Source organism: Vitis vinifera, chromosome 7 (assembly GCF_030704535.1).
Source record: "Vitis vinifera cultivar Pinot Noir 40024 chromosome 7, ASM3070453v1".
NCBI classification, from domain to species: domain Eukaryota; kingdom Viridiplantae; phylum Streptophyta; class Magnoliopsida; order Vitales; family Vitaceae; genus Vitis; species Vitis vinifera.
In genome coordinates, this window is record NC_081811.1 from 22,599,987 (window position 1) to 22,614,254 (window position 14,268).

General features: G+C 37.9%; 1 protein-coding gene across 1 annotated transcript; it reads left to right on the forward strand.

Annotated features, from left to right (window-relative positions):
- The first annotated feature begins 11,266 nt into the window (after window positions 1-11,266).
- LOC100244391 (dof zinc finger protein DOF1.1) lies at window positions 11,267-12,778 on the forward strand. Its single transcript, XM_019218234.2, has 2 exons — window positions 11,267-11,415; window positions 11,513-12,778. Exon 2 carries the CDS (start codon window positions 11,543-11,545, stop codon window positions 12,539-12,541), a length of 999 nt encoding a protein of 332 aa, XP_019073779.1. The 5' UTR covers window positions 11,267-11,415; window positions 11,513-11,542; the 3' UTR covers window positions 12,542-12,778.
- Window positions 12,779-14,268: the final 1,490 nt, after the last annotated feature.

A 14,268-nucleotide genomic window follows, 5' to 3' on the forward strand; every position in this document is an offset into this window, starting at 1 on the left:
GGGGATCTGACAAAGTCTATGATTCACTTACAAAAAATAATGGAGATCATGGCATTACTGATGAAGATCACGGTAGAAAACAAAAATAAAAAGTTAACAGCATAGTACCATTTGATTTCAAACGGTCCGGAGATCCCACAATTCATGGCAAACTGTTGAAAACAAATAGAAATTTGTACCATAGCTAAAGGCTTTCCTATTTGTAAAATGAACAAAACAAATTCTTTGGAGTTGATTGATTTGTCAGCATTGTATTTGACTTATTTTTTCTCTTGAATTCTTGCGTATAAAGCCATAACACAGTATGTTGCTCATATGAAAAGACTGCATAAATTTTTTTTATTTCAATCCATTGCTTTCTCAACTCTCTCTATCTCTATCTCTCATTTTTAAGATTCATCACTTTTCATCAAGAAAAAAGAATACAAGGGATCTCTTAACCCAAATCTCACAAACAAAAACAGACCATGTTGTCTTTTGGTTGCTAATTTATTCAAGAATTTCCTTCATGGAGGGGTTAGATTGAAATTTCGTTACCTCAATCACTTATAGCACATTAGTTGACAGTGCATTTCCATACTTCTATTTTTGGGATCTACCGAATTTGGAGCAGAGACAAGTTGACATGGAAGCTGAGATGGCATGGTATGACTGGAAAGATAAACTTTGATAAGCTATCATTGATGAATCATGCATGTTATATGAAGTCCTGATTAATGAGATGGTTCTGAGTATTCTGGCATGTGGAAGAAGAACTGCAACAGTGCCCCATCGGAAAATGGGAGAAATATTGGAAGTAAAAAAATGGGGAGGGAGGTCATCAAGGACATGGACAGTAAAAAACTTTAGAAGATATCACGTTTTCAGACCAGGACTGGATTTTAACAGGAGGGAATGAATGGTGTTTCTGAATTTGAATAGCTGGGATAGGGAATATATAGTACATTTCATCTTGAGGCAATCAATTTATTCTTGCTTTTTCTACTTATGTGGATGACAAAAAGTTGGGCTTCAAAACCTTGGTCATTGTACTCGTTTTGTGATATTCATTCTATCAGTCACTGATTTCTGTCTGATCTAGCAGGGGTGGTCACCCTATTGTTTGATGTGCAACTGCATCTTCAGTTTTAGAGAACATGGGCTGTCTCAATGCGAGATCCAGAGTCTCATCATACAATATGAACTTCACTTTGGCTAGAAGGCAGTCTGATAAAACCTGGAAACTAATTTGGGACCTTAAAATAGACGGGACAAAAAAATTATGGAAACCATTTTACAGTCGCTACAGAGTTTTCCTTGGCTTGCTGGAGCATCTGAAAATTTTAGTTCCTTTAGGTCTTATACATGGAGGAAATCTTTTTATAGGTGGTTTTATCATGAAGGATGATGTTCTACTCTGTGAAGGAAATTTTTCCATACTCTCCTTTCCACCACTCATGGGGGTTGCTGTCTCTAATGCTTAAGGAGCACTGCTTTAGAATGATCTCCGGTATTCAAGAATGTAAGATACTCTCATGAGTTTGATCAGCAACTTATGTTTGGACAAAACCTGAAAGGATTGTTATTCGGGCAGATGACAAATAGGGTCTACCTATGAAGTTGTGATGATATGAGGAGCACAAAAACTAGAATCGGTTTCATATTTCGTCAGCATTTTCTAATAATTTGAAGAGCTTTTCTGGATTGAACTAATGGCTAGGATTACCCTGTCAGGTGAATATGTTATAATTAATGCAACGACCAAGCAAGTTCAAGTGCAACATAAGCCTCCTAACATGTCTTATAACAATTGGGACATCTCAGTTTCCAAACACTTCACCTCTTGATTCATACCAATTTTTTTTCCAGGAATCAATGGTGAAGAAAAGTTTATCAGGACAGGTATATAAACAGGAAACCAATGTTGCATATTCCAGCAGAGGATATGAAATGAAATCAAAGAGGCTCATTTGCTTGTTTATGAGTCAGAAAAGAAGTCTGATCGTCTACTTCTTATCAGTGGGGCCAAACAAAAGGTTTGCTTGTTTATGGGTAATGACTTAATTAACATTTCTCAACAGGTAAAATGCTGTCCTTGACCTGAGCATCACAAAATAATTCGGTTTGGTTATTAACTAGAAATGAGGTCGGGGTTGAAGAGTCAACAAGTGATGCTAGGAGAAACCAAATCTCAGGTAGTGAAATAATTCTCCATAGGATTAGGAATATGTAATCCCAATTTATTACTTTTAAAATTGGCAACACAATTAATATTAGCATGTCTGTTGTTGGAACTCCAACTGGAGATGTGAATAGTGTGACTCCTTAAATAGACAAGCAGGTACCTCGAAATTCAAAAAGTAGCCAAACATGATACGATACTCCTTTTTGGCCTGGGCATAACACTCAGGCAGCATTAAAGATAGTGAGATTCAAATTACTATAAAACATAATTTCTTTATTTTCCTGCAATTTGCATGGTTATGGAGCAAGCCTAGTCATGATGCAATATCACTCAACCTAGAAGTCTATGATTCTGGCACAGATGTTTCCCATGTTGGAGATAACCTGGCTGTGTAGATACTCTATTTTGAGCTTGAAGTTAGGATTGATAATCCTTTTCATGGAGGTAGTGGTCACCAGAAAGCTTTACTGGAAATCACCAAGATATACAGAAAAGATAAATCATAGGTAGTTAGGACCCTTTTTTTTTTTGGGTGGAAATAGGTAGCTAAGCTGGCTATGCGAATAATGCACTTCTCGAAAGAACTGATCCAATGGTTGAGGCTTGAGAGGTAGGGGGCATTATGAGCTCTAGCTTGACTGTCTTCCAGAGGCAGATGGTCCAATGTGTTGGTCTTGATCTCTTTCCCATTGACAATAAGAGATCATAGGAAGTAACATCAACATCAAAATTATTATTATTATTATTATTATTTAAAGAATAAAGGAAAGGAAAGGGACAAAAGAAGGAGAGAAGAGGATGAAAAAATAGATTCTCACTTCAATTCTTTTTTCTTTCAGTTTGTATGAAAGTGATGCAACTTCCGTCCCATTATCCACAGCAAGGCCTTCCAAGCAAGAAAAAAACATAAAACGACAAAACCTTTTCAAAATCATAGCTATTATAACGTTGGAATAAAATAATTCACTTGTGTGGGGAATGGGAATGTAGCTTTTACCATCAACAACCACTACCCTCTTAACACTAATCCACTTTCTTTACATAATCTTCCCATTAGGACAATGTCAGAAGAAAAATAATAGTAAATTGTTTGATAATCTCCAGATTGGTGTATCAAGAGGGGCCCGAATCAGATTCTCGCTATTCTTGATGCATTATGGCTGCCTGCAGCTGTGGGGCAGTGCCTCAATGTTACCTTCCCAAGTCAAGAAGTAACTGGAATTGCTAGGTTATCAGTCAGAAAAACAATTGATGAGAAGGCAATTCTTCATGGAGCCAAATGCCTTGTTTTGGGATGGGGGAATTCAAATTTCAAAACCACACAAAGTCCCTATGGTTAGAGAGGGCACTGTACCAAGTAGACCCTCCAACAAAACAGCAACAATAGGAATAACATTAATAACAACAATATTAGTAATCTGAAATATCAACAACAATAACAGTATTAAGAATAATAACAAATTAAGCAGTAGCAGCAACTGCTGCACAACTTGACAGGCCAAACATAAGCTTGTTGAAGGGTTATGAAATGGGTTGGCATTAAACCATTTGTATTTCTTTCAATTATTGTATATATTGATTTAGATGCTTCTGTTCAACTTGAGTTGGGTGTATATATTGTCATGGAGTTAGTTGAGAAATGGAAATCACAAATAGTAGAACTTCTATTGCCTTCAGACATAAAAATCTTAGAATAAGTCAAGTCGTAATAAAATATATAAAAAAAAACCTTTAATAAAATAACAAGCAAAGCGAGGCGTCATGATTGTAATGGATATATAATATGTTATTTCCATTATTCTATTTCACTGTCTCCATCATTCACTAGGAGGGATTGAGAGAGAAATATTGGGTGGTTCGACTATGATTTTGATGATGAGAGAGGGAGATGAAAGTCTTTTCAAGATTTTAAGACTTAACCCAAGTATGATATACAACATGTAGTGGACGCCATCAGCCAAGAAAGCTGGTATCATTCTATCTAAAACGAGAAACTCATAAAGCATCGATTAGCCGGTTATGTTTTGTGGACTATAATTGCAGATTGCTTAGAAAGAGGGGTGGTGATGTGAAATGGGTGAATAAAATGATAGGAGATGAGTTTATACAAAATTAGCACATTTGGAAATCCTCCCAATTGTTGCAGTAGGTGATGTGACAAGGGAAGGGTAGCTGATTGTCAATGAAAGAAGTATTCCCTCAGTAAAATTCAGTACCTGCTACGAGTAGTCACACTATGTTGGTTTCTTGTATTTGGCATCAACACTCCTTTTCATCTCACCCACCGGACCTTTCCATTAAAGATCATGAAAGTTCTGATAACTGAAATTCAGGTTGGATCTGGAGAGGAGTAGGGGCCAAAGTCTGATTTCCAATTGAAATTTTCTGGCTGATCTTTTCAGAACTGTTCAACTTTGAATCTGCCTGTGCTTCTGATCCAGGTGTGATGGTTGGCAGGCAGGTTAGGTGAATACCAACACCCTCCTTTGTCTGACTTGAAACCAACTGTTTGTTGCATGAGTTTTGTTAATCCTTTGTTGAATATATGTTTCGCCCTCCGAATGTGACCGAGCTAGGGCCTTCTAATCAATTTTCACAGCATTTGCCTCAATAATATCAGTACTATTCCTACACAGGATGATGATGACGATAGTGATGATGATGATACAATTGATTGCTTACAATTTCAATGATTTATGGGATGAAAATAGAATTTGGAAAATTCAATTTTGTCAGCTGTGGAAGTTGTTGGAGTGTATGTAATCATGGGTGGAAAAACTTGGAGCAATCCAAGTTAATCACGCAATCAAAACCCTTTTAATTTTGTATTATTCTGGTAAAGGACAATCAGTCCTTCATGGGATTCGGTCATCTTGTCCCATCAAAAGGAAATGTGGGCTCCATCTGTCACTCTATTGGAGAGGAATGTCATGGCTTACCATGACTTAGAGGTTTGTTTGCCAAAAAACTTAATTGATGTATTCTTTCATAAAGTTGACACGTGTAAATTTAGATCGCATCAATGTCCTCATGCACATGCTTATGTTCATATCATGGCAGGTATAAAAGAAGTGGATATGACATGTACATACTTTTGGGTAGCACACAAGACCCCCCCTTTTTTTTTCTCCACTTCAACTGTTGACCTGTCTTGTGGACTTCTTTTGACTTCAATTTGGTTACAGTTGTTATTGGTAGCATTCTATATAACCAGGACATGTGGCTAGGAGCTTATTTCACATTGGGTAGTTCTAATTTCATTCCATAAATAGATAGTAGAACCAAGTCACAAACACAGATGTGAAAGATGGTTGGAGCCAAAATAGGGTGGCAGTTCCTAGACAAGGTACATTGTTACCTACAGTTTTAAGCATAGAGCTAAGCTCTTCACTTTGTTTTATTTGCATGCATCAGGCAGTTGATGTATACCATTGTCATGAGCTTCAAATTATTGGTTTTTTGTAGCATCAAATTAAAACCTTGAATTCTAAGAACAGTGCTTGGTTGCAGATTCATAGGCATATATTTCACTTATATCAATTGGGCAATTATATTCCACAGTGTAGGACTAATGTGGCCATGTAAGTGATTTGTGGCAGGTAGGTCTTCCCAATGTGCTTCAAACAGATAGATAGATAGATGATATTGGAAAGTGCTACTTCATTTAGCTTGTGACTTTAAATCTATTTTTAATTTTTTTTTTTTTACTTATATGTTTTTTTCCTCAAATTTCCCTGACAAACATAACCTTAATTTTCACAAAGTGAAGATCTTTCACATTTGCATTTTCTTTTACTAAACATATTATGAATCATGCATGGGAAAGTGATATGTAACTGGTTCCAAACCTGAAGCTGGACCAGTTCTTTGGGACAGGAATAGCACTGGAAAGTGAATGAAGACTTTAAACTATATGATAAAAGACATTAACTCGTAGGAATTAAGATGGATAGCTTTAAATGAAGAAAAAGCTCTTGATTTTCAGAATTGTTATCTTGGTGTTTGTGATTCAACCAGGGCTTCTGAATGGTTTTACGTTATAGTCACTGAACAACCCTAGAAAAGTACAACTTCATTTGTTTCAATTTTCGAACTTCACATATTAATTGGGATCCTCAATGCAGATCACTAGAGGGGTAGAATCACATGGTAACTGAATCTCAGTGGAATTATAGAACAGGAATACAAAGATTAGTTTATTGCTAAAGCCTGCATCAAATGCAAACTCCTATAGTGAACCAAATCTAATCTTGGTAACAGAATTAGAGGGTGGGCATGGGTGTGGGGGGTCCCTGTGGATGTCAGTGAGAAATTCTCTCTGCCAGGCTCATCATCACTCAACCTTTTGTAAGTTCCTCCCCCCCAATCAGAACCAACCCACATGCCACCTTTGTCCAGAGACATGATCTATGGTAGTCCTGCAGGAAGGATCTTGTCCATGTTAGCTTTTGTCAGGTTGAAGCTCCATTGGAGTTCCCATCATGGATGACCTGTTTTCTTATATTGTTGCTCTAGGTGGGTCCACTGGGGGGAATGTAGAATTAAGAACCATCCATTTCTCTCCTTTCATGGAATTCCCCCAATATTTTTTTATTTTTTTTATTTTAGTTTATTCTGTTCATCTCTTCACTGGATGAATACTTACAAAATACAAGATGCCCTTAAAGGGTCCCAACACAGTACGCATACGGCATACCCTAAACTCCTCACTGCAATTCCAATTACTAAATTGCAAGTCTAAATGATTTAAAGGGACACATCTGCTGGGTTTGAATGATTGATTTGGACTGAGATGGGTCTATGGCCAAGGAAGAGGCCAGCAATAAGGTTATAGTGCAATCCACTGACAATGAATTGGGTCCACACACATGATAGATGATACTCAGTTCATATTTTATGCACAACATTAAAAACTTTTTCTATGTGGGTCTTGAGCGGCTACCATGTCTTGGTAAGTGATTCCCTGGCTCCGTCGGTTTGAGTGAACAAATTCTCAGGATAATTTCTAACAGAAAGGGAGAAACATACGATGTGTTTTCATATCTTCAAGACTGTAAATTCTAATGAAAAAGATTATTGCTGTCAACGCTACTCTCTCTGTATTGCATTGCATTCTAATTAAAAGAGGTTGAGTAGCTGGATCTTTAAGAACAAAAAAAAAATTCTAGCTAGTATTTAGTGACAATAGGAAATGATACAACAATAGATTGTGGGGGGTAATTAATAAAACTACTAAGTGAATTATGTAGTTGGTTAGAGACATCAGTTGTATCCGAATTTGAAAGGCTTTGAAAAGTATAAATTTGGACTCAAAGTTCACTTATTCCGAAAAAGAGTAGAGACGATAAGGGAAAGAACAGTGTCCCACACTGGTTTATGCAGATCTGCAGTTAAAAAATTGTAGGGGTAGGGTCCAGGAGTCTTTGGTTTTTCAATTTGTTGTGTTGCAAAGAGGGGATATAGCACAGAAGCTTACTCACGAAGGACTCTGAGTGACCTTGACACCCTCAAGAGGACAAAGACACATGACTCAGAGATACACTACAGCAGTGTAGCATGAGCCCATTTTCATTCATCTGTCACAACCAAAATCCAAAGTTTTGGTGTTTTCCTAAACAAATGAAAGAGATACTCAAAACATAGATACAAAAAAAATTTACACATGAATGTGAGAGACGGTGGGGGGTGGGTGAAGGAGAGAAAAAGAGGGAAGCAGTATATATTTTTATTTATTTATTTAATTCGAAGGGATACTGTCAATAATTCACTAGTATGAAGGGTGAGAAACCCTAGAAAGGCTGTAATGCCGCATAAAGGGGGACATCACGTAGGACCCATATGGAATGTGGGAAGTGAATGACATCCATGCATGGTGGTCTATGTCATGTCATGTCATATCATCTTATCTCATCTTAATGCAAGCCGTTCATGTACCTTCCAAAATAATTCTGCATAATGCCATGCCAGTGGTTGGTCCATGTATGCGTACCATAACGCAAAAAGCATATAATTAACAAATATATTTTGTATAAGTATAAAGTAGAAAATTCAGAACGGTTAGGTTATAGAGAGATTCGGCGGGAAACGAATCTTACGGGGAGCATATGAAAGAGAAAGCAGCTGACAGTGACAGAGCAGGAGAGAGAAAGTAGATGAAGGAAGGGGGGGGGTGGGTGCCCGAGGATCGAGGGACGTCTGCCCCTGCCCCTGCCCCTGCCCCCACAGGGCTTTGACGGCGACTACAACGTCTGCCCGGCATGTGGAGCTGCGACTACAATCTTACGTCGTTTTCTGCTGCCCGCATGCTGCCCAGTCCATTATGGATAAAGTGGGCAGACTCATGGCCATACAGTGTCGGTCTTCCTTAAGCCTCTGAACTGGTCTCGCGTTCCGGACGGCACGCGCGGTCAGGTACGTTCCCAGTCCACCCAGTACATTTATCATTTATTATTATTGTTACTTATTATTTTATAACTATTTCTACAGGAATCTGGAATACGAGAACGGCACTACCTTTTGTTGCTGCTTTCAACTCCGCCTCCCCACCGCCAAACAAACTTTGGTTTTTCTCCTTTCCTCCTCTTTCATTTCCCTTTCCACTCATATTTCATTTTCTCCTGTTCTCGACCCAGACCTCACTCCCACGCGTTCTCCCACCATTCGTCTTCAGGTACACTTTGGGAAAAATCAGCTTTATATAACAATTCCTTTATTATAAAATAAAATCAAAAACTCGAATTGGATTGAAACACTGCGCATGATGAGAAAATGTCCGTAGGCCAGAGACCACAGACCACAGACCACAGACCACAGGATTCAGGACTATAGCTCTTAAACCTTGTAACCCGCCGTATCAGCCTTAGCCTCGATTCTTTCCAGTTCTGATTGGTTTCCTTTCTCTTCTACGCTTGAGTCTACAGCTAATTGGGGGCCCCTTCTACGGCCTTTTTGTCTTTGGCAAACACATGAGACATGTTCACCGAGTCAAGCCCACCTTTGGTCCTTACCTCCTCAATTTTCTAAAATGATCAATTGGAAAACTTTATGTATTAGGAAAAAATGTAGTTGTTTCTTCTTTTAGGCAATGAAACAGACTTATAGTTCAGACAGAATGTGAACGCAAGAATTCCAATAGTATTTCGGAAAGTTAAGGGGGTATATATTTAATTTATATAATAATAATGTTCCTTTCTTGGAACAGTACTTTAAAATATAGTATTGAATTGTATGGTTGAAGCCATTACAGTCCAGAAAAGGATTAGTTTAGTCCACTTCTCCATGGAGTCTACGAGAATTGACATGGTGTTGAATTTTGTAATAATAACAAGGGAGAAAAATCCCAAAAAAATCTTAGTACTAACAAGGTTGGTTACAATGTTAATTTAATTATCTTGTATCTCAAGTGATAAGATTACTCTTCATAATCAATGGCTTTGAATCCCTATAGAGATTGACAAACGGTTCGGCAAATGTGAGACATGTAGACCCCTCCATCCTCCAACCCCCACCCTTTTTCTTTCCATTTACCACCATATCTGAATGAAATTTTGTTGGTGAAATATAACATTTATATATATATATATATATATATATACATCAGTGGCGAATGGATGAGGGCTATGTCAAGTCGATTTACAATTTGTTTTGTGTTCTTCTTAGTAGTGGGCATAATGTAAAGTAGTGAGAAACGCAGACCCAACCACATCTTTCAAGCTCATGACCATGACCCAGCCACTATGGAGTCTCTTTTTCCAATTTTCATCGTACAATTGAGCCAGGTGTGAATCCATTTCACCAATTCAATTGTCAAATGTAGTATTGGTCGCTTTCAATTGTATGAAAGCGCTCTTAGGCTATGATTGAAACCTAATTATTTTCCCTTTTTTTTTTTCTAGATATTGTAAAGCATTCAACATATATACTAAGCTTATTAGAAATAAATATTTTAGGAGTCAAATAATTGAAAGGTGAGATGGGGAGAGGAGAGGCACACGGATAGAGAGGGAGCATTGACACGTGAGAATAATTGGGATAGAGGGGATGGGTGATGGCTCAAATGTGTAGCACACGATGGCAATCATGCTGATGATTTGTTAGGGTAGTGTAGTGTGTGGGGGAAGGCTCAATTCAAGCCATAAGTTTCGGGCAGTGGCTTTGTTGTTGGGTGTGGGGTCTTGTGCTTTACACGTATTTCCACGTGATAAGCCCTCTTCTTGAACATGTAATCATTGTCTTTCAGCAGCATCTTCTCCTGCACAGCTAACCCCAATACTACCCTAACCCAAACATTATTATTTTACTTAACTTGATTACTACTATCATTATTAATTCTCCCCTTCTCTTCCCCCATTATAAATCCTTGGCTTTTCTTCCCACTAGCGCTAAAAACAATTCCCATAATGCTAAAGCAAATAGTGAACTCATCTTAAATTTCCCCATCGATTAAGTAATTGAGGATTGAAGTTTCAAACGTATATTGAGGAAAATGATAGGAGTTTAGGAATTTTTTTCACTAGGAAGTTTAGTCACATACCATATAATTAGTTGTCAACAAAATGTTGAAATAAACAATCCTGAACTGAGTCCCACCTTTGACTAGTTTTGTTTTATTCTTCAAGCTTAGTGATTATGCTGTAGATAAGGAATATGGCATACGACCAAACTGGGGATAATTATAGGAAAATCCGAAATCGTTAATACTATGATAAACCTAGCAATGTCGAAGTGGGGTGACAAGTGTGGAGCGTATGGGAAAAAAAGATATGATTATTTTTAAAATGGCTGTGTTTTTGACAGCAAGCACCAGGTGAATAAAAAGAGAAGAAAAGGTGGTTTTAATCATCAATTCGTTAATATTTCTTGCTGACTGTCATTGGAATCATGAGAGTAATAATGTGGTCTTATAAAATTTTATTTTAATCCTTAGAGAAGGAAGGGAAAAGGGCAAAGTGGGAAATGGGGAAACCTCCAATCACTTCCCTCCAAAAACTACTTGCAACCAAAATCCAAATCCATCCTAGAAATTTTTTTTTAATTTATTTTCTTCCGCATAGACTGAGAGAGAAAAGGTGGGGGGTGTTTGGTCTTGTATATGTATCTATATTAAAGCTTCCTTCAAAGGCTCAACCCTCCCCACACACCCCTATTCTTTTACACCCACAAAAACAAAGCCCATATTCATCAACTGAAACAAGCTCTCAATTCATGTTTCTACCTCTCTTTATCACTCTCACATAGATCTCACATATACTGTAATACTAATACACAACAAAACCTACTTTCTTTATCTTTTCCACTGCTAAAAAGATCTCACCTCACTTTGCTTTTCTTGTTTTTGGATTGTTGTAGATCTTCAAAGGCAGCAAAAGAAAAAAAAGGATGATTCAAGAGCTGTTAGGGGGAGGTGCTGGACTTATAGGAGGAGAGAGGAAAATCACCATTAATGGAGGAATTTTAGAGGCCTCTCCCTCTCCTTCTCCTTCACCTTCTCCATCTTCTTCTTCTTCTGGCAATACTACTACTGTTACCACTGCTGCTGCTGCTACCACTTCTTCTGCTTCTGAGAATTTGAGGTGTCCTCGCTGTGATTCTTCCAATACTAAGTTTTGTTATTACAACAACTATAACCTTACACAGCCTCGCCACTTCTGCAAGACCTGCCGGAGGTATTGGACTAAAGGCGGTGCCCTCCGCAATGTTCCGATTGGAGGGGGTTGCCGGAAGAACAAGAACACTAGCGTTTCAACAGCTGTGGGGAAATCGAGTGCCGGAAAGGCCAAGAGCGCGGTGTCCGAGATCGGAAAATCGGGTCTGGGAGGTGGGTTTGATCACGAGATACCTTCCAACCCAATTCTTTGGGCGTCGCCGCAGAATTCTCATCTGCTGGCCTTACTGAGAGCCACCCAGAACCCTAATCCTAACCCTAGTCCAATATCGAATTCTGTAACTGTGAAGGATGATGGGGTTATGATTGGATCCCACATGACCTCGGAGTCAGGAGTGGGAACAGGTGCAGTAAATATTGCTCGGAACATGGGGTTGGATCATCTGAACCAGCTTCCTTCTATTGGTCTGTGCAGCTCTTACTGGAGAAACAATCAACATCAAACTCAACAGCACCAACAAAACAGCCACCATCAACAGCAAAATGGCTTTATACTTGGTGAAGTTCAAAACACTGGGATTCAGGAGCTGTATCAAAGGCTTAGATCATCCACTAATTATTACACCGATCATTCACCAGTAGTTCTCAGCAATGCGGTTTCTTCCTCTTCATCCATTTTGGAGTCTGCTCCGATTGCGGGAGGTGAATTGGGTTACTGGAATCCGACCTTTTCGTGGTCTGATCTTCCAACAACTAATGGTGCATATCCTTAAAAGATCCTTTTCTTTTGATATCATTTAATTTTCCTCCCTAAGCTAGGGTTGTTTTTTTTTTTTGTTTTTTGTTTTTTTTGTTTTTTGTTATGGTTGTTTGGGTTGTGGTATATGAATATGGCTGTAGCATCAGTTTCTCTCTCTTTCTTTCTTTCTTCTCCACTTCCTTTTTCTGTATGTGTGATTGAAGGTGTGTTTAACAATGAAAGATTTTAGGTGTTTTTGAGTGCTTCTTCATATTTTCAGATTATTGTCACCATTTACATAAAATATCATGGGTTTCTCTTAGATACTCAAAGCAAGTACTCCATCAGTTCAATTTTCTAGGTAGGTGTGATCCATGGGGGTTGCTCTTACACATGAGAATGTTAGATTTTATCTAGATTGCTTATAATAAAAATAACAATAATATTTTCTCTGACTGGGAATAAAATATTTGTGAGAGAATAAGCTCATGAATTGGTGAAAGAGTTTATCTTCTTGGTCAGCTTAAAGCTGTAGCTAGGGTTCACTTTTCATAAATTAAGAGGTGGAGGAGGAGGGTGGTGGTGGTGGTGGTGGTGGCCTTGTGGATGGCAGATGAAGATTCTTTGGATTGTTTTGTTATAAGAAAGTGATAAGTGAAGTGTCAAAGCAGCCTTTCGAAAGAGTTTCCTAAAACTGCAATTTGATTCTTACAGTTGGGAGGATTCCTGCTGCAGCTTTATGTTAATCGCCTTTGTGTTTCTCCTTGCTTCCTACTCAGAAATTGGCAAAGAATATATATTCTCTTCCATCACTCAGAACTCCTAACCTACCATTACCACCACCACCCCTCTTCCTCTTTTTATTCTCTCTCATGTTTTCCCTTGGCATCTTGTTTAGTTCAGTAGCCTTGTGATCAGACTAAACATGCCAGACTGAATTCAACCTCTCCATTCAACAATTAGATAATTAACTTCCGGTTACATCTCCCTCCAATGTTATACTTCCGAGTGTGAAGCAAAATGGTGGAATTAAAAAAATTAAAAAAAAAAAAAAAAAAACCTAGTACTGTTTCAGTTGTTACGGGTCATCGACTGACATCACCCTTCTCTCTTAGCGATCACAAATTTCAATGAATAAACTATTTTAGTATTTTTCATAGGCATAAAAATTCGAAACCAGTACGAAGAACCATTCTGAAACATGGAAGGGCCTTGGGCTTTGATTTGAAGCATTTGACACCATACCTAATCCAACCCATATTTATATGGTTTTAAATGTTTTTTTATTGCTATTATCATGCCTATCCCTCTACGTGTTATTGTAATTATTCACCAAACCTGTTTGATAGAATCGAAATGGATGGATTTGATACAATCCACTCAATTTGAAAAATTCCAATTTGCCATCCAAGTTAAGTCTTCTTCCATGTTTAAAATAAAGCTACAGACTAACTAATGTCAGTAATAGAATATAGATTATCATTATCACAATCACAATCATGGGGAATTACGTGGATCAATGTTGTAAATATTATATGTTCACAAATTTATGTGGTCCACTTCCAAAGCTATGGAAAAAGAAATTTACTGTTTGTTTAGAAGTAGGGTGAATAACACACAGATTGTGACTGATTTTATGGATAACAACTTTATAGAGTGGCAGGGATTCGGATTAGATAAGCATTCAAGTTAAAGTCGTCTTTAATTTCATGAAAATTTGAATGTATGCCGAACTGTTTTCAGTGAACTAGTGTCGGTGGC

Bases quoted from the DNA above. Each gene is read 5' to 3' on its own strand.
- LOC100244391 (XM_019218234.2), top strand. From the start codon at position 11,543: ATGATTCAAGAGCTGTTAGGGGGAGGTGCTGGACTTATAGGAGGAGAG.